Raw genomic sequence first — 20,178 nt, forward strand, 5'->3', positions numbered from 1 at the left:
TTTAACATAACCAATTTAATTCCATTACAGACCTACTCTACCAATCCCAAAAGGCAGAACATCAAAAAACAAACAAACAAATAAAACTCACCATCCATCTAAGACAGACTTCGGTTTAAAAAGACAAAACATAGTAAAAAGAAACTATATGTAAGGGTACTTCAAAAAGTTCATGGAAAAATAGAATTAAAAGATAATACAAATCTTTCCATGAACTTTTTGAAGTATCCTTGTATATATAAATACATAACCATCAAGAAGAATGTAGCAGATCTACACGAACTAAGAGGGGAAGAGTTAAGATGTATTAAAAGAAGTTATAAAAGAATATAAATACTATGATCACCTTGGGAACTCTCTTGTTCTCTCTTTGCCTTTTGATGTTATTATTAGTGCCCCACAACATGTTTTCATGATTGGTGTGTTCAAAACCTTCTCACATATATATATATATATATATATATATATATATATATATATATATATATATATATATATATATCTCCCTCAAATGAGTAAGGAGGTAGTATGCATCTGAGTCACTGAAAGTCTAAAAAATGTTTTCTCCCTGACTTATCTCCACCTTGACATATGAATGATTATTCATATTCTTCAGAATAAGGAAAAAAGAATTCCAAGACCATGTGGCTACTGACCTTACACAACAGGACACAGACTCCCAAATGATCAGGAAACATGTGTAAACCACACTCACCTTCATGGGGTTTTCATCATATGTTGGGGTTCCCAGGTCCATCTCAGCTTCATGCTCAAGGCTGGCATCATCTCCTGGGCTTTCCCAAGTAGGAGGATCCCACTGAGTCTGCCTAGAAGGAGGTAAGAACAGCCATGCTGTCATGGCTAGAAAACACAGAACCCCAGCATAGCATCTCTGTTCAAACATACATAAAATACAGCGCTAGTTGGTTAGCTCAGTTGGTTAGTGTGGTCTTGTAACATCAAGGGCAAGGGTTCAGATCCCCCTACTGGCCACAATGGAAACAAACAAACCAACAAAAAAAAGAATTCTGGGCTGGCCAGTTAGCTCACTTGGTTAAAGCACAACCTTGTAACACCAAGGTTATAGGTCCAAATCCCCATACCAACCAGCCACCAATTAAATTTTTAAAAAGGGCAGGCCAGTTGGCTCAGTTGGTTAGAGCACAGAGTTTTACAAGGGCAAAGGATTCAGATTCCCATACTGGCCAGCGACAAAAAAAAAAAAAAAAAAAAAAAAATCAAACATACATAAAATACAACCTGCAATGAGGCACAGAACAAGTGGGTTCCATGAGATAGTGACATACTTTTGACATCTTCCCAGCAGCAATGATGCTAGCTCAGAGACTTATCCCTCCTCACTGTTTAGCCTACCATATTTCTGTGGGCAATGATGTGGCAACATTGGCTGGATGTCAAAGAGGGAACAAAATTAAACACCTTGTCTGCCTCTCACCTGACTCTTAATGTCCTGGAAATAGGATTCAGCAAAGCCTAAAAAGTACAAGGAGTAGGTGTCTGATTATGCCACCCCTCTGCAGGTGAAGAGATCAACAGTAATTGTACCTATCACGTACTTAGAGCAAAATAAAATAAATCACAACACACTGTTCCCAATCCTTAAACATGTGAGAAAATTGTCTCTCGCTTTAGGAGGCTTCTTGTTTGCACTTCTTCCCCTTTGGTCTAATGACTGACAGCATGGAAAAGATGTACAAGTTAAAAACCTGTGCCCTGGGCTGGCCGGTTAGCTCAGCTGGTTAGAGTGCACTGTTATAACACCAAGGCCAAGGGTTCAGATCACCATACCAGCCAGCTGCCAAAAAACAGAAAAAACAAACTTGTACCCTCTGCTAAACATATTACCAAGTGACTAAAAAAGAAGGGCTCAGCCATGTGAACTCACTGCGTGTCTAGAGTGGTTTTGAAAATAAGCAAAGACTTTTTTTTTTTAAAGCTAGATCTGTAGGATAAAAACTGAAAGTAAGGCTATTCATGTTCAGGAGTCTGAAAAGTTAGCAGTCACAGGGAACGCTAAGAGGGCAGTCACTTAAAATGTTAAAAGCTTCAAAGGAGTTAGCAACATACCTGGCAGGTCAATCCTGCCAACAGAGTCTTCTGCTTTTGTACCACATCAAATTTTAGTCAGTGACATTAAAAGCACTTGATATGAATCAGTTCTATAGATGATTGTGAATATAGCCTTTCCTCTGACCTATGGAACAAGTTAAAAAACAGGCTCAAGATTTCTACTGTAATAAAAGAGCCACAAGCAGCTGTGGATTTTATTATAGAAACTGAACACATACATATATGTATGTATGTATGTATGTCTGCTCTTAGGTGCTAGAAAGGGCAAACCTAGAAAAAAAGATGGAAAAGGTACACAAAGAAATAAGAAACACAGGGCCAGCCCGTGGCTCACTCAGGAGAGTGTGGTGCTAATAACACCAAGGCCACGGATTCGGATCTTATATAGTGATGGCAGGTTGGCTCAATGGCTGAGCATGGTGCCAACAACACCAAGCCAAGGGTTGAGATACCCTTACTGGTCATCTTTAAAAAAAAAAAAAGAAAGAAGAAATACATCTCATCTGTAAAACTTCCCCAAAAGGCTGGCCGGTTAGCTCAGTGGGTTATGGCACACCAAGGTCAAGGGTTCAGGTCCCCTTAATGGCCAGCCACCAAAAAATAAAATTTCCCCAACAACAAAAATGAGAAATACAATCTTTTTACTTTTATTTTTGCAAGTTTGACAGTATACTAAAAAGCTTGTTTTGATGTTGAAAAATAAAGTTTTGGTTAAATTTGCAGACAATGGTTTTTAAAATCACTACACATTCAGTTAAAAACATAATGAAGCTTCTTTTCATAAAGGTATTTTAATGGGAGTAAGAAAAGCCTTTCTAAGCATAAAGGAAAAATATTCAACTATATGACAATTTTAAACTTCTTTATGTCACAAGATATCACAAACAAAACATTTGCAATACACTTGAAAAAGAGATCTAACAGTGTGGATAGAAAATGGGTAGATAACCCAAACAAGCAACTCACAAAAAATACAAATGGCCAATAATCCAACAAAGATGTTCCATTTCGATAATAAAAGAATTGGAAATGAAAGTCTCACCTATTAGACTTACAAGATTAAGAGCTGACATGAGGAAAAAGTCATTTTATATACTTTTTGTGGGAGTCTAAATTTGTACAAACTTTCTTTTTAATGGTAAGCTGACAATACTTCTCACTTTTAAATGTGTATCTGTCTTGCCCAAAAATCCCACTTCTAAGAATCTACTAGAAGAGGTAGTAACATTAACATCCCTGAAGATGCCCAAACTATATACAAAATATTTAAGGACCCAACAATTAGAGTGGGTTAAATAAAATTTGGTATAACTATACAATAGAGCAGTAGTTGGCAAACATTTTCTGTAAAGGATGATAATAACTATCTTTGACCTTGTGGGCCATATGGTTTCTGTCACAACTACTCAACTCCACCACTACAGTGTGAAAGCAGCCAGACAATCTGTAACGAACAAGCGCAGTTGCATTCTAATAAAACTTTATTTATATGTAAAAACAAGTGGCCTGTGGACATAGTTTGCCACCTCTGTAATAAAGTACAAACAAGCACTAAAAATAACACAGTTCCATATTAACTGATAGTAAAAGTTGTAGAAAATAGATTAGTAAATAAAGCTGAGTACAAAACATGCATCCTAACAACTTACATAAGATTATATCCTGATAAGTGTACACACACACACACACACGCACACAGAAAGCACCTATACCCACATAAACCTATCTGTCTAAAAAGATATTTTTTTAAAAAGCTAAATGAGTTATCATTGAGTAGTGGTGTTTCCAGTACTTAAACTTCCTTATCAGTACTCTTCTACTGTGTATGTTTTCTACAATAAGCATAAATAGTTGTCAGAATAATCAATCTAGGTATTTTCAATTTGGGAAAAAAGTACTATCATTAAAAAAAATTCTAAGGAAAAGATAAATTAGGTTTTTTATATTATAGCAGCTGTGTCAAACTATGGCCCATGGACCAAAAGTAGCCCAATGCCTATTTCTGTAAATAAAGTTTAATTGTAACTCAGACATACCCATTCATTTATGTATCATCTATGGCTGCTTATACTAGGAAATGCTTAGCCAGCAAAGCCTAAAGTATTTATTTTCTGGTCTATTAAAGGAAAGATTTTCCCATGCCCCTAAAATCTACAGTGTTGAATAAAATCACTACCATTTTTGAAAACTCCTTAGTTTTCTCCAAAACAGTCTTGCATATTAAAAGTACTCCAGAAAATATATAAAAAGGACCTAAATCTAAGGCCTAACATACATTGACAATGTGATTCTGAAAATCCACCAGCCCACAAGCACAATGGACAGCTAATGACAAGAAGTCTACAACTATAAAATTCCCCTTATGGTAGAAGCTTCTTTGACTAAGTGAAAGGAGATTAGGGATGCTCACACAGCCCCTCTTACCTTGTGATAACATGGTAGTAATAAATTTTCCCTTCTGGATCTCGGGCTGTCTTCCAGTTGGGAGGTAAGACAATGGTTTTTGGTTTGGGAGGAGAGGGAGGTGGCAGATCCAGGAGATTATTTGTCACAACCATTTCAGGCTACAAAGAAAACATATACATTTTCGATCAGTGACATTTCTTTCAATCTGGTTGGACAGAACAAAATAACCCACTTAATAAGCAATTTGTAAAAATGTACCTCTACCTCCTCTCAAAAAAAAGTATAAAGAAAAGGTACAATCTGAGAAACGGTTAAAGAGACAGTATATATACAAAGAGCTTTAGGGATCTATCAGAAAATTGACAGCTGGCTCCAAGTTCACCATCCAAGATACCACATTAAAAAATATCCAGCAGCTCATCATCTAGAGCAATATTTTACAACTTTAAAAAATCAGTGATAAATACTCCCATTTGGAACAACATGGTTGAACCTGGAGAAACTTATGTTGAATGAAACAAGCAAAGCGCAGAGGGATAAATACCTTATGTGCTCACTCATGTGGGAGCTAAGAGAGAAAGGAAGGCAGGAAAAAAAGACCACAGTAGTGCCGTGATCCAACAGAGGGAGAGAACATTCCTAGGGCTACGAACTGAAGTGGAGGGGAGAGGGGGAAGGGGAGGGAGGTTGGGGAATAATTGGGAGGGACAAAGGGTACAAAAGTAATTTCTGGTAATGGGTATGCCCCCAGTATGAATCTGGCCCCCACATCGTGGGCAGGAGGGGGGACAATCAGCTTTGTATCTCATGAATATTTCAAATTAATTAATTAATTAATTATTTTTTAAAATCGGTGATAAACGGCATATACCAACTTCAGGATACCAATTAGCTTGAATGGGCTTTAGATATACATCTATCTTAAAAAAAGAAAAGAAAGACCTAAAAAGCAAAAACTATGACAGAATATTAACATTTATTCATTATATTTTTTTCTGTAGATTTGAAACCTTGTAACTATATTTTTAAAATTTTAGGGCCACATTTTGAAAAACATAAAAATCTCATAATCACTGTTATGAACTAAACTATATCTCCCCAAAATTCATATGTTAAAGCCCTAGCCCCACTGCGACTATTTGGAGATAGGATTGTTAAGGAGGTAATTAAGGTTAAATGAAGTCATAAGGGTGGGGACCTAAGCCAATAAGACTGGTAGCCTTATAAGAGGAAGTGACAACAGAGAATGCTCCCAGAAAAAAGGCCATGTTGAGGACAAAGCAAGAAGGCAGCTGTGTGCAAGCCAAGGAGAGAGGCCTCAAGAGAAACTAGCCCTGCTGGCCCATTGATCTTGGATTTCCAGCCTCCAGAACTGTGAGAAAATTTCTGTGTTTAAGCCACTCAGTCTATGGTATTTTGTTACAGTAGCCCTAGCATAATAGTATATACCCCGTATATTCATGCTATGTAAGCCAATTAATGAAAAATAATTTTTTTTGCTTTACTTTTGCTTGAGCAGTTAAAGAGGAATCCGAGACCCCAGGCTCAGATAAAATGTGCTCACTTTTAAGCAAACGTGGGTCTTTGAGCATCACTGATTTGTACATACCCCTCTTTATCTCTACTTCACCTAGCTGGGGTTTTTGGCCCAACTTAAGTTTTACTTCCTCCATTCCCCTGGTCCTCTATCTAGCCTGTAAAGCGATCTCTTTTTCCTAAGCTTCTGTATCACCTAAGCATATTCCAAATCAAGCTGGCTGGTTAGCTCAGTTGGTCAGAGTGTGATATAACACCAAGGTCAAGGGTTCGGATCCCCTTACCGGCCAGCTGCCAAAAAAAAAGAATATTCCAAATCATTCAGTACTTACTAAATTACTAATCCTTATCCTGCTTGGAAACAATTCTTTCCCCCTTGTCAAATCCTCAAACACTTTATCTACAACTGTCAACACTAAACTCTGACAATGTTTAGTATTATAGTAGTCCCCCCTTATCCGTGGGAGATATATTCCAAGACCCCCAAAGGGTGCCTAAAACTGAGGATAGTACCAAACCCTATATACTTTTTTTCCTATATATACATACCTATGATAAAGTTTAATTTATCAATTAGGCACAATAAGATTAACAATAATTAATAATAAAATAGGACAATTATGATAATATACTTTAATAAAAGTTACATGAATGTGGTTTCTCCCTCAAAATATAGTATTGTACTCACCTATTTTTAGACCTCAGCCGACTGCAGGTAACTGAAACCTCAGAGAGTGAAACTGTGGATAAGGGGGAACTACTGAATTCATTATGACCATCCTCTCTCTTATTTGGAAAGTCAATTTATAAGAACAGGAATGGAATCTTATTAATGTTCTTATTCAAAATGCCTAGAAGGGCCCAACTCACAGCGAGCACTCAAATATCTACTGTAAATACACAGTCTTATTCCCTAATTGTTTCACGTAAAGTATTTTTACTCCACCTCTAACTGTCCTATTTGTCTAAAGCCACCATCATTTGCCAGACTGCTGCAAGAGCCTTCTCCAGATTGTCAGTGTTCTAAATAGCTGACCTAATCATGTTACTCTCCTGTGCAGACCCTTTCAATTGCTTCCCATGCCATCCTCTTATTTCTCATTTAATACTAAAACAATAACAACATTTCACGTTTTCACCATATCCTTCTGCATGTGTTTGCAAAATACCAAAAGCTTCTCTCAATATTATACATATTGTACAACATGTATTATGAAGTATATCATGCACTCCTACATTCCTAGTCCACGGAGTTGAGTATCATATTCTAGTACTCAGTAAACACTAGTAGATAGCTAGTCTAGAAAATTATTACTTTAAAAATTTATAGTAAAGTATAAAAATACAAGGTCAGTCAGGATAAATAACAAACAGGAAGGATCCTAGAAGCAAAATATATATTAATAAGCATAGTTGTAAATTCCACAGAATTAAAATAATTTTTTGACAGAAAGGTTGAGTGCATGCCCTCAGTGTGCTCAGGTGAAATTAGAGACTGTCCAAATTAAAAAACAAAGAATAGAATAAAAAAACCAAAAACCAGAAACCATACCAAAACAAAAAGAAAATCTTAAAGACAAATAGCCAACGAGTTTTAGCAACTGCAATATTTCTTACTGGCTGTAAGGGCTGAGGCTGCCCTGGTGCAACTATTGTAGTCACGGCCGCTGTTGGTTGCACCACCACCCCTTGTGGGTGAGCTGTGAAAATCTGCTGTCCCTGGATGTACTGAAGACTTGGCTGGGCATAACTCTAAAAGATAAAATGAAAAAATTAACAACTTATACTTCTCTAGATCTAATAAAGTAGTAACTGACTTCCAAGTTGGCACAATCTTATTAGAAGATACACTCCTAAAAATTGTTTTTTACTTTTCATATGTATATTTGGATACAAATGTGTAACAATCTTATGTTTCAAACTGCTAAGAAGTTGAATCCTGTACTGAAGGAAAGATCTTGATCCTACGGACTAAGATTCTACCAGATAAAATCATTCAGATGCATTAATTAGTAAGCACTCAAAATACAAAATATAATAATTCCAAATGATATCAGTAAAAACTCAAGTAGTTTGATTAGGCAAATGTAGCTATCTAGCAGGCTTCAGGATGAGTAATTATTGAGGGGACACAAAAAAAAGGAAAAGAGGAAAAAAAGAATACTTGATTTAGTATTCTGGAACAGCTTAATCTACACCAGACTCAATGTTAATTTTAAAAGCAGAATTATCACCAGAATACTATCACAGAACCAGAAAGAAAAATGCATATATTAGAATCACTTTCATCTCTAGGTATTTAGATGCAAAATGGAAAATCTGTGCAACATCAAAGATTTTGCAGAAACAAATATTATCTCCCACCTAATTCCTGTCCTAAAGTCTGAGAACCGGTTAAATCCAAAACACTTTAGAACACTGATGTAAAGCCAGATAATAATCATTAGTCAGCAAAAAGGGGGATATTAGCAAAGATGGTCAAATAATGTTTTGAAAGTTTTAAAGTGTATTCTAAAAGTGAAATATAAACAATACTTAAGGCTGTACTTCAACCCGGATAAAATAACCCATAAAACAAAATGTAATCTACTGGATTCTATTCTGTGACCACCAATTTATCTGGAATATGAGTTTACAAGGGCCTTGATACCCATAAGGAAGCGGTCTGAAGAGCAGATACAAGAAGCAAGTTACTGTGCATGGATGTGTTAGTAATCCTGACTCTGAGTCGATAAAGTTTCTAGGAGACTGAAGAAGACAGTAAATTGATAAACTGGCACTTTCCTAACCCATACGGCTGAGCTCCAAATACTAAAATAAAACCCAAACTTAATTTTTTTCTGACCTGCCCTCCCAGTCTAATCTATCAGCAAATTCTGTTGGCTTTGCCTTTGAAATATATATGTATGTATTTTCTCATACCTCTAGTCATACCATGTGCAAGTAACCATATTCTCTTGCTTGGATTATTCAACAGTCTTTTAACTGGTCTCCCTATATTTGTCCTTGACTGTCACAATCTCTTTGTCCAGAGCAGAGTGACCCTCTTAAAATACATCAGATCATGCCATTCTGTTATAACTGCTCCAGCGGATTTCCACATTACTCAGTCTAACAGCCAACAAGCCTCATAAAGCCCTGGCCATCATCTTGTTCCTCCACAAGGCCCTACTATAACTTTTCTGACCTCTTTCCTACTACTGTCACTTTCACTCACTTTGAATAGGATGAATTTCATAATTATATTCACACATTTTGATTGATAAACATTTAATGTTGTGATTTTTACAAAACAATAAGAAAGCTAGATAGAAATACTAATTTTGAGAAAAACCATCACCAGAATGACTATTTCTAGAGTGACCAGGAGCATCCAAATCTGTAACATAAAAATGCTAATATTCTGGAGGCTAAAATTCCTTTGTCCCTCAGTGACAACGTTTTCATGAAGAATTTGTCTGACAAGATAGTTAAGTAAGGCTCATCATGCAGACACTTTAAAGTATTTGATTAATATCAAGAGTAAAGCTGTGATTTCTTTAGCATGAAGACTCTGGCTCCAAATGTTGGCTGTAGGACTGGCTGGTTGGCTCAGTTGGTTCCAGCACAGCCTGGTCATGGATCAAGGATCCCCGTCTGTACCACTAAGCCACCAAAAAAAAAAAAAAAAAAAAAAAGGTACATAGTCTTGGCCGAGTGGTTAAGGCAATGACTTGGGGGGAAAAAAACAAAAACAAATGTTGACTTTGAGTTAACTTCTGAACTGAAATGGCATTATCTACCATCCGGAAGGAATATAACATACGCTGGAAAATAAATCCCCCCCCCCCAAAAAAAGGGCAAAAAATGCTAAGCAACATCAACATTGCTGAACTAAATAACTACCCAAGACAGCAACATTCATTTAGAGATATATTGTTAAAATAAAGGGAGAATGAACATCTTTCAGAGCTCTGTAGTATCTTTCCTTATCCAACAATCAAATGCCAATGCCAAAACTAACAGCAATATCTACTTATTAAAAAAAAAGGTGGGGGGGCTAGCTGGTTAGCCTGGTTGGTTAGAGCATGGAGTTGTAACACCAATGCCAAGGATTCAGAACCCTGTACCTGCCAGCCACAAAAAAACAAAAATAATAATAAAAAAAGACTTCCAGGCTTTCTAACAGAAAGTACTAATTAGGTTTACATAAATGAAAAAGGAAAAACTAGTTTGCAGTTTGACTGAAATAATGCAGAAAACGTACAACTTGTGAGACAGAAACAAATATCATATGCCTATTAAATCTATTTGCTGGGTAAAAACCTGTAGGAGATTGGCTCATTCGTTCAGATGGCTTGAAATTACACAAAAGGTAATTTCTCGAATATAAATCCAGCTAAAATTATCTTAAAATGTGATTTTCAATGGGAATTACAAGTGAAAACTAAGAAGGTCCAATATGTTATAGAGGGAAAAACGTTATTGTTCTGCCCTCACTTATAGAAGAAAAAAAAATCACTATTCTTTCATATTTTTATATTACTTTATAAAGTGAAAAGTTGTGGTCTAAGCACTCAATTTCTTGAGATGTGAATTAGTATAACTTTGTAAGAATGGGTCACTTATTAATGTTACAAGACCATTATAAATCACATGACCATTAATATTGAGCCTTTATGTTTAATATGCAGTTGTGGAAAAACATGAAACAGCCTCCTTCTGACAACACATTTGCTCCAAAAGTTAAAGATACTGTACATGTATATACACATACACACATAATTTATATCGTGTTATCTACTACTTGATCATCAAGGTCACAATCGTTTAAGAACTTTGAGTTCATGTTAGTATGGTTGACACTGGGCTTGAACAACACAGACCTCAAGACCTCTTCCTGGAGGTCAGATCTTCGGGGCAGACACTAATCTCATAGACAGGTGAAAGGAAGGATAGTCTGAGTCACCTTAGTCCATTTATCTACAACTCAAGCACATGGAAAGTGGATTAAGGAATCAGTAAGGACTCCTTCATACGGACAGACTGAAAGTCTAGAAGCAAGTAAAATTGTGATGCCTCTTAGGGCTGATGAATAAACCCAAGAGAAATCTTTTGCTCATTGAGCTAGAAAAAATGAATTCTATTTTATAAGAACAACCATCTGACCAGTGAGCTCTCTACTGAGAAGTCTTTAATGGATATCTCCCATTGCTATTGCTTAGGCTCTAACACCGAGATTAAGGATGTATTTCAGAAATAGGAATGGGACAGAAGTAAACCATTTTTACTGTATCCCTGATATACATTCTCAGAGAAAAACTCAAAACTAATGGCTTAGTCCAAAAAAGAAGATGGCAGGACAAAGCAGGACAAGCTAAGATCTAAGTAATTTAAGATTCCTAAAACATTCTGTAGAAGGCAGAATTAAACATACCCAAAACAAAACAAAAAAATCTACACAACCATATACTAAGAATTCATACCTGATGACCAATAATGTCCACATCCTAAATCTGTGTTCAAGTCCCTTATATAAAATAGCATAGTATATGCATATAACCTATGCACATCCCCCTGTATAATCATCTCTACGTTACTTATAATACCTAATACAATGTAAATAGTTTATATTGTATTGTTTTTAATTTGCATTATTTTTAATTATTGTGTTATTTTTTGTTGTTTTATTTTCTCCCAAATATCTTTGATCTGAGGTTAGCTGAATTCGCTGATGTAGAACCTGCAGATACGAGGGCCAACTGTATAATTATGAAAAAGAACTTACCATTTAAATGACTACCCCAGGAAAACAAATAATGACCTTATAAGCAAATGGGATATTATATAGCCATAACACAGCCCTATGTATATGTATATACACAAACATGTGAAAATATACAGTAATGATAAAATGGTTAAGAATCATGTTAAGGAGCTGAGTCAAATCTCTCTCCCCTACTGCAAGACCCCCACTGCAGCAGTCCCTGTACTTATCACATGGTCCCCCTTAAATAAAATCTGCCTTATTATCTTCCAAATAAAAAATAATAATAAGTAGGAATATATGGGATAAAAAACTTTGTCTTCAAGATTACAAATACATAAAATACATAAGAATGTGGTTAAAGTAATCATAAAAAAAATTGAAGAAGTTAAAGTTAGGATTATAGGAATTAAAGCAGGACACTCTGTCAAAGCCATTTTAACAACATTTTGACATAGCTTCATCACAAAAATACTAACAGAAGTAAAAACTGCTATTTAATACTAAGTAATATGTGCAGGAAACATTGCTGGAAGTCTTGAACTTCCACAATAATCCACCTCTATGGGGTAATGAAGAGTGATGGGAGAGACACAAGAATGTGGTCAGGATGATGATTTGTACATTTTGTGTTTTTTTTTTTTTTTTTTTTTTAAGTTATTTTTTTATTTTTTGTTGTTGTTGTTGGTTTTTCGTGACTGGCACTCAGCCAGTGAGTGCACCGGTCATTCCTATATAGGATCCGAACCCGCGGCGGGAGCGTCACGGCGCTCCCAGCGCAGCACCCTACCGAGTGCGCCACGGGCTCGGCCCTGTACATTTTGTGTTTTAAACTTAAGATGTACTGCTTTGTTTTATTGAAAAAAGAAACTCAATTTAAGAAACACAAAAGTACACTTTGAAATATAAAATCAGCACCCTCTTAGCTTTTAAATTTAACATTACTATTTCCTACCGAAGTAATATCCTCAGTCTGAGTGTATCAAAGTCATTATGGTAAATTTCATGATGATAAATATGTAGGGTATAAAAAATAATATAGAAGCTAGTTCTACAGAAAGAAAAGGGCAAGCCATCTCCTAACTCAATTACCATGACAAAGCCTTCTCCCTTTGAAAGGAATACTGAAAAATAAACTATTTAATTCATTGCCTGTAAGCAAAAAGGAGAGGAATAACCCAAAAGACACTAAAGAGGAACAACCCAATTATTTTCACTGTATAATGTGGTAGCCAAGCCTTCATGATGGTTCCCCAATGATCATCATCTCTTGGTGTTCATACCCACTGGTAGTCTCTCTCCCCTCCCTGCATAATCAACAGAATATAGCAGAAGTGATGGTTAATCACTTCCAAGATTATATTATAAAAGACATTGAAGCTTCTGTTTTGGTATCTCTGTCATCTCTCCCCACCCTCTATCACTTGCTATGGAGAAAGCAGCTAGCATGTTGTAAGCACCCCTACTGAGAGGCCCACGTCACAAGAAACCGAGAACTACCAACACTCACATGAGTGAGCTGAACTGCAGCCCTGGCTAATAGGTTGACTGTAATTCCTTAGAGGACCCTGAGCCACAACCACCCAACTAACCTGCTTCTGAATTCCTGGCCCATGGAAACTGTGAGATAATAATCACTTATTGTCTTAAGCTGCTAAATTTCGGGGCAATATTTTATACTATAGATAACTAATACATATAAAATTGATCAATATATACAACTGATCAATGACAGGACATCCCCCCTGTACCAGATTTAATTAATATCCCATGAACAGACTGTAAGACAGAAAAAAAGAGGTTCCAGAATTAGTTACCTGCACAATTGGTGGAGCTGTCTGTGAATAAGGTGACGTCACACCATAGACAGTTGGACATGTCTGTCCTTGATAATATATGGTTGCTTGAGACTGTGCAGGAGAGTACTGCTGCTGTACACTGACAGATGGTTGGTTTGAATCCCAAACACTATAATTCTGTCCTTGGACTGGGCCTGGGGCTGGCACTGGCAAGACAGCAACATTAGAGTCTTGGTGTACCACACCATCACTCTGGGCCACATACTGTGAACTGGAAACTTCCACAGGGGCTGCCACATGTGGCACCACTGGCACTGGTGGAGGGGCAGCAAGGGGTTCTGTAGAATGTCCCACCAACGGCTGGGCATGATCGTAAGGAGCAGGAGAACACACAGGGTCCATGCTGGGTGTGGGTAGGAGCACCTTTCCAGCATTAGGGTTGCTGGGATCCACATAGGCCTGCATGGGATAACCTGGTGGGTAGCCAGCAAAGGGGTGATGAGGAGCATTATAGCCAAGAGAGTCATAGGGCAGCGGTGATGTCATTCCCAGGTTCTGCATCTGCTGCTGTTGTTTCTGAGCCTCCCGTTGAGCCACCTCTTGCTCAAATAACTTCCGGCGTTCCTCTGTAGTAAGTTTACTGCGGTCTTTAATTCGTACTTTCTTTTTAGAAGTTGGTGTATCATATCTAGAAAGAAAGACCACAAAAAGTTTCTCCCTAAATCAGACATAATCAAAGCACTAATAAATGTTATGTCATTCATTACTAAGCCACTAACCACACCAACTCCAATTTGGCATCGGTTATAAATCATAATCAAATTTACTTAAGGAATCTTGCATACAGAACAGAACCCCAAGGAAACTGACAGATGAAAATAACTTCATCTTTATTCTCAGATTTGAAAACTTCAAATTAGAGATACATATTCTTCATACTTGGACAGTTCTATAACCATAAATTCTGAAATAAAAACAAAGCAAAATAAGTATCATGAACCAATAAATAATCCAACACTCTATGCAATTCACCGCCCCATGGTATGGTCCATGGTACAGTTAAGCAGGAGAGTAGACCTGAAGAGAATTAGTAACTCGGAAGATAATCTTCAAATTTAGAAAGTTTAATGAATTCCTAACAGGTAAAAGAAAAAGAAATGCCCACATAAACATATAATAGAACACCAAATACAAAAAGAACATCTTAAAAGTAGACCAAGAGAAAAGCAAGATTTCTTAGAGAATAACAACAATCAGACCAACAAATTCCAGAAAAGCAGTAAGGGAAGCCAGATGACTGAAGAATAGTATCAAAGTGTTGAGAGAAACTATTAACTCAGCGAAACTTCCTTTCAAAAATGAGGGTGATCATTCACATAAGACTTGTACATAGCAGCAATATTTGTAATAGCCAAAATCTGAAACAATCCAAATGTCTACCAAATGATAAATTTATAAACTATGATAAATCAATACAATGTGGCTGTCAATTTCCTGGTGTCATTGCTCAAGAAGAATTGGCGGAATGTCCGGGCTTTATACTTCAAAAGCACCATGGAAAAGCCCTAGTGCCTGTATTAAGGCAATCCTCATGCTATTGGGGGGGGGAGGGGAGCAAAACAATGGAATACCACTCAGTAATAAAAAAGAACTACTGAGACAATAACATAGATGAATTTAAAATGCAATATAAGTGAAAGAAGGCAGATTCAAATGCTATACACATACATACCATATAAATGACATGCTGGAAAATAAGGACTTAGGGATGTGGGAGGAACTGATTACAAAAGGGCACAAGGGAATGTGATGAAACTGTTCTGTATCATGACTGTGATGGTAGTTATATAATTGTACACATTTGACAAAACTCATTGAATTATACATTTAAAACAATTAAGTAATTTATACCCACTGATTAAATAACTCATTTTTAAAAATGAGGGTAAGCAATTCAAACAAGAAAAACAAAAAAGACTTTTTAGATAAAAAATGAAATATTATAATCAGAAACTCACTAAAGAAAAACCTTTTGAAGGAAGCTCTGACATAAGAAGAAAAGAACAAAGAAACTGGTAAACTGGAGTAAATGTTTACTCCAAATGGTTTATTGAAGAACTCAATAAATCACTTTGTATATGCATAATAAAGCTAACAACTGGTGGGAAGTGGGGGTCAGGAAGGAATTATAATACTAGACAACAGCACACAAATTGGGAAGGCTGAATGATGAGAGTTAAAGTGTCCTAAAGCACTGCGTTGTTCTGAATGTTGATTAATTTTAGACTTTATTAAACCAATTGAAACAACCAGTTAAAGGACTGCCACAATATATCAAAAAAAAAAAAAAAATCAGCTAGAAACTATCAGACATAGAAAGGTTGAAATAAAAAGGAAGAAAAAAGATATAGCAGCTAAATCCTTACCAACAGGAAGACAGCATACTTCTATTCATATGAAACAAAAGAGAATTTAAGACAAACTATAAAGCAAGTCTCAATAAAATTCCAAGAACTGGTATCATACAGACCAATTAAGTTGGAAATTTAAAAATAAATTTAAGCACACACTGAAAATCATAGTGGAAATTAAAAAGTGTGTAGAACTGGATTATGATAAAACCGCATTATCATGGTGTAGTTCAAGTGGTACTTATGAAGAAATTATACACTTAAACACTTTTACTAGAAAACATGCTGAAAATTAATGAGCTAAGAATCCCAATTATTCAAATTTAAAAGTTAAAAAGACAATAAACATTAAAAAGTAGAAGGAAATAAAACATGAGTGGAAATCAATTATCAAGATAAGAAATACTATCATTCTGAGATATGTACTGGAGATCTTGCTAGCAAAATAAAACAAGAGCAAGGCATAAGAATTAAAAAAGCAAAAGATGATATGAACTGTTGACCAAAAAAAAAGTTAAAAAACCCCACCCAAATTGCTGAAATCAATAAGCTTTGTATGATTGCCAAACATGAGATCGATTTATTAAAGTCAACTGCCTATCTAAAACCAAGCAACAAACTAAAAACATAATAAAAAATGAAAGTTCCTAGAAGGAAAAACACCAAAGACGTGTAAGACTTTCCAGAGAAAACTGTAAACAAAGTGATGAAAGAAAACCTTTATCATTATTAAAAATATTAAAGAAGACCTAACTAGACAGACAGGAATACCCAAAATTGTAACAATGTCAAATCTCCACAGAACCTTATCTCTGTGGGGTGAGGTGGGGGATTAACCAACAAGCAGATTCTAAGGAAAAACAGAAGTCTAAGAAAAGACGAGAGATCCCAGAAGAAAATCAAGAAGGGGTAGAGATTTGCCCTCTACTTGCTATTAAGACTTAGTATAAGCTATAGTAGTCATTACAAACCCAGAAACAGATCCTCCCATATATGAAAACTTGCTGGAGACAGGCAGCACTGTAAATCAGTGGAGAAAGGACAGCCTTTCCAAGTAAATGATGCTGGGATAAGTGGGTATTCACTTAGGAAAAAAATGAAACCTCACAACATATACAAAAATTAATACCAAATGGATTAAGGACTAAATTCTCTTAAAAGAAAACACAGAAGAATATCATCACCTCAAGAGTAGGAAGGAATTCCTTACAACACAGTCACTAATCATAAAGGAAACATTCTCCCTCTCTCTCTCTCTATTATATATATATATATATATATGATACATTCAATTACACCATAATTAATAAACTCTATATATCAAAAGATACAAAAAGAATCAAAATACAAGTCACAAGTTGGAAGAAAATACTTGCAAAACTCATCACCAAAAAATTATATTTAGAACATATAAAAAGAACTTCTAAAACTCAAAAGGACAAATAATTCAATAAATGAGCAACACATAAATAGACTTCACAGAAGAGGAAACAGAAACAGCCAATAAATATGACAAGATGCTCAATCTATTTAGTAATTAGGGGAATGCAAATTAAAATCACAATGAGTGATTTTAATAATCAGAGGCAGTTTAAAAAAGCAAATTTAAAAAGAACTTCTCTGGAATAAATGCTTTCTAGTCCCCAGTAGATGATTATGTGGTTTGTTTTTCTAACAGCATGACAAAAGAGCCTCTGACCCAGGTTATTTTTAAAAATCAGCATTTTGACTGGTATGACACAAGATTCACTAGAAAACAAAATTCTGACTTTTGAAAAATTACCATTATCTTTGAAGAATTGTCCCCCGCCAACCCCCATTCCCTTTTAAAGAACAAATCTTTGGCTCCCCACAAGCATTTAAATGTTACCAAATAGAAACCATCCAAGTACCAAAAATCTATTAATTTTCATAGCTATTATTACTGTGAAAGGGAATCTCTCGTGATATTTATCAGTAAAGTTTTATACTCACTCATGGATAGAAGATACTAATTCCAACAGCCCTTGGTGTCCAAAATCTGAAGTACAGTATATGACTTGGGTACTTCTTGACTTGCTCAAAAAAGAGAATAACTCGCACAGGCCACTTACCTGTCATCTGGCCTTTTTGTTCCCCGCTCATAGGCAGAAGGGGGTGGTGAGAGGGAGCCCCTTCTCTTCCTTTTCTCTTTATTTTGAGTTTGCTTGTCTGGGTCTCTCTCTCTTGACCTGTTAGGAGTCTTTGGGGCAGCTATTTGATCTCTGAAGCCAGCAGCATCCCTTCCTCGTTCAGTTACTGAGGGAAAAGGATTTTTAGAAAGTTTACTTGGTAGACTTTTCTCTATCATGAGAGTGCTTTACCTGTACAATAAAACTTCTATCCAACAAATGGATCTATGGACTCTTCCTTCATCTACTCAGTCCTGAATCTGGATGAGACACAAGGTCTTGTGTGTGTGTTCACTCTACTTACCAAAAGTCTCTCCATGAATACCCCTTTTCTTCTTTTCCCCACCAAAGACTCAGTCAAAGCCTTCAACTTTTCTAAGAAGTTCTGTGAGCATGCAAGACGTTCCCATTACCTATAGCAAGGCAGTTTGCTTGTCAATTCAAAATGTAAAAGGCTTCAACTGCCCCTGTAACTCACCATGTTTATAATTTGTAGATAAGCAGCCTTATTTTTATGCTAAGCATAAAAATCTCAACTTTTTATGAACTACAACAAAAAAGGAAAATATTTCAAACAAAGGTGATAACTAAGGAAGTTATCAAAGCCAGAGAGCTACATCTTCAAAAGAGAATTCAAGCTGCTTATTCAAAGATGGTACTACTAATCTTCTTTATTCAGTGTGTCTCTCTACCTAGAATGATTCTTATTCTATCTTCACTTACCCAATTCCATTGCTATTGCTCCCAAAAGTTGTTACAAGTACTATTTTTCACTAATCATGCCTCCTTATTTTCTAATCTCCCTAAGAAGTCTAAATCTCACCACTGAACATTTTAATATAAACTGACTGGTATTATATGCTGTTGCTTTGTATATATATGTTAGTATTGCCACATGATTAATCAGACTGCTGTCTTCTTAAAGAGAGAATTTCTTATAAAATCTCTCTCATAAAACAAAGCAGATTCTCAATAAACATTTACTATTGTTGTTTTTTCCTCATCTCAGAAAAATGTGCTATCAGTTGTTCTTTCCCATCCCCACCCCCAGCAGTAGGGTTAGGTTTGCATAAGTCATTCTTGCGGGTCTTTCAGATGGCCAAAAACACCACGTATTTGAAAAACGGTTACTAATCTATAGCCACAAGCATTTGCCAGTGAGAAGCTAAGAGAACTTATTTGTACTGCATACTGGTAGAAAATGTTGTACAATTAAATGAACTGCTCCGGCTCACAAGGTATTAGCATTACATCCTTCCATGAGGTACCATTATCCAATTTCATCTGTCTGCCCATGACTACTCTGTTTCCTCCTGCAAACCCAGGTTTCTTGCCCTGGTGTAAACTTTCTTTAAATATGACTATTTCTCCACTATACCCTGGTAAAATAGAAAAAGAAATCACACCAACAGTTTGTATTCTGACTCTGCATTTTAGAATATGTGAGGCAGAGAACTCATTCCATTTATTTAGGCTGATTTCCTCATATTATAAAATGAGGGTGGAGCATACATATTTCCTGAAGTATTTCACAATTCTTCTAAATTTTAAAGTTTCTAAGCTTTAATTGTTTGACATTGAAGTGCAGAAACCAAGCTTGAATTATAAGCATTTCCTTATTCTAAAACCCTGAGACTGAGATGGAGGGTTCCTTACGTGAGGGAGAAACTCAAATTGAGACACAAACAGCTGCTCTCTGAAAAGATTATAGTCATCCATTATACACCATCCTCTGCACCTCCTAGAGGGTCACACCAGATTAGACATTTGCAAAATATTGAGGGAACCTTCATTAAGTATTTAAGCTTTGCCTATGTTGCTAACGGTATCAGCTCAGACAGCCTGGAGAGCTAGCCTCTGATATTTTAACTCTATAGTGGTGCCACTGGTTTTGCCAACTAATATTGCCTAGCCCTGCCTTTTTTCTTATGAGAAGCATTCTCTGCAGCCCTAAGTAGGAGGTCTGGCTATGAAGAGACTAAACCAGTAGAATTAAAAATATCTAGAAGATAGAACAATGATGCAAAGGATATCTCACC

At 36.1% G+C, this 20,178-nt stretch overlaps 1 protein-coding gene across 2 annotated transcripts in view; it reads right to left on the bottom strand.

Annotated features, from left to right (window-relative positions):
- Positions 1-20,178, bottom strand: part of SETD2 (SET domain containing 2, histone lysine methyltransferase) — a 79,186-nt gene that overhangs the window by 16,033 nt on the left and 42,975 nt on the right. For both annotated transcript variants that reach the window (XM_063113877.1, XM_063113878.1), the window contains 5 exons: positions 18,083-18,266; positions 13,597-14,266; positions 7,651-7,785; positions 4,516-4,655; positions 716-827 (listed from right to left, as the gene is read on the bottom strand). In XM_063113877.1, coding sequence (XP_062969947.1) covers positions 716-827; positions 4,516-4,655; positions 7,651-7,785; positions 13,597-14,266; positions 18,083-18,266 — 1,241 coding nt within the window. The remainder of the gene's footprint in view (positions 1-715; positions 828-4,515; positions 4,656-7,650; positions 7,786-13,596; positions 14,267-18,082; positions 18,267-20,178) is intronic.

The sequence above is a fragment of the Cynocephalus volans genome, chromosome 11 (genome assembly GCF_027409185.1).
Source record: "Cynocephalus volans isolate mCynVol1 chromosome 11, mCynVol1.pri, whole genome shotgun sequence".
Taxonomy (NCBI): Eukaryota; Metazoa; Chordata; class Mammalia; order Dermoptera; family Cynocephalidae; genus Cynocephalus; species Cynocephalus volans.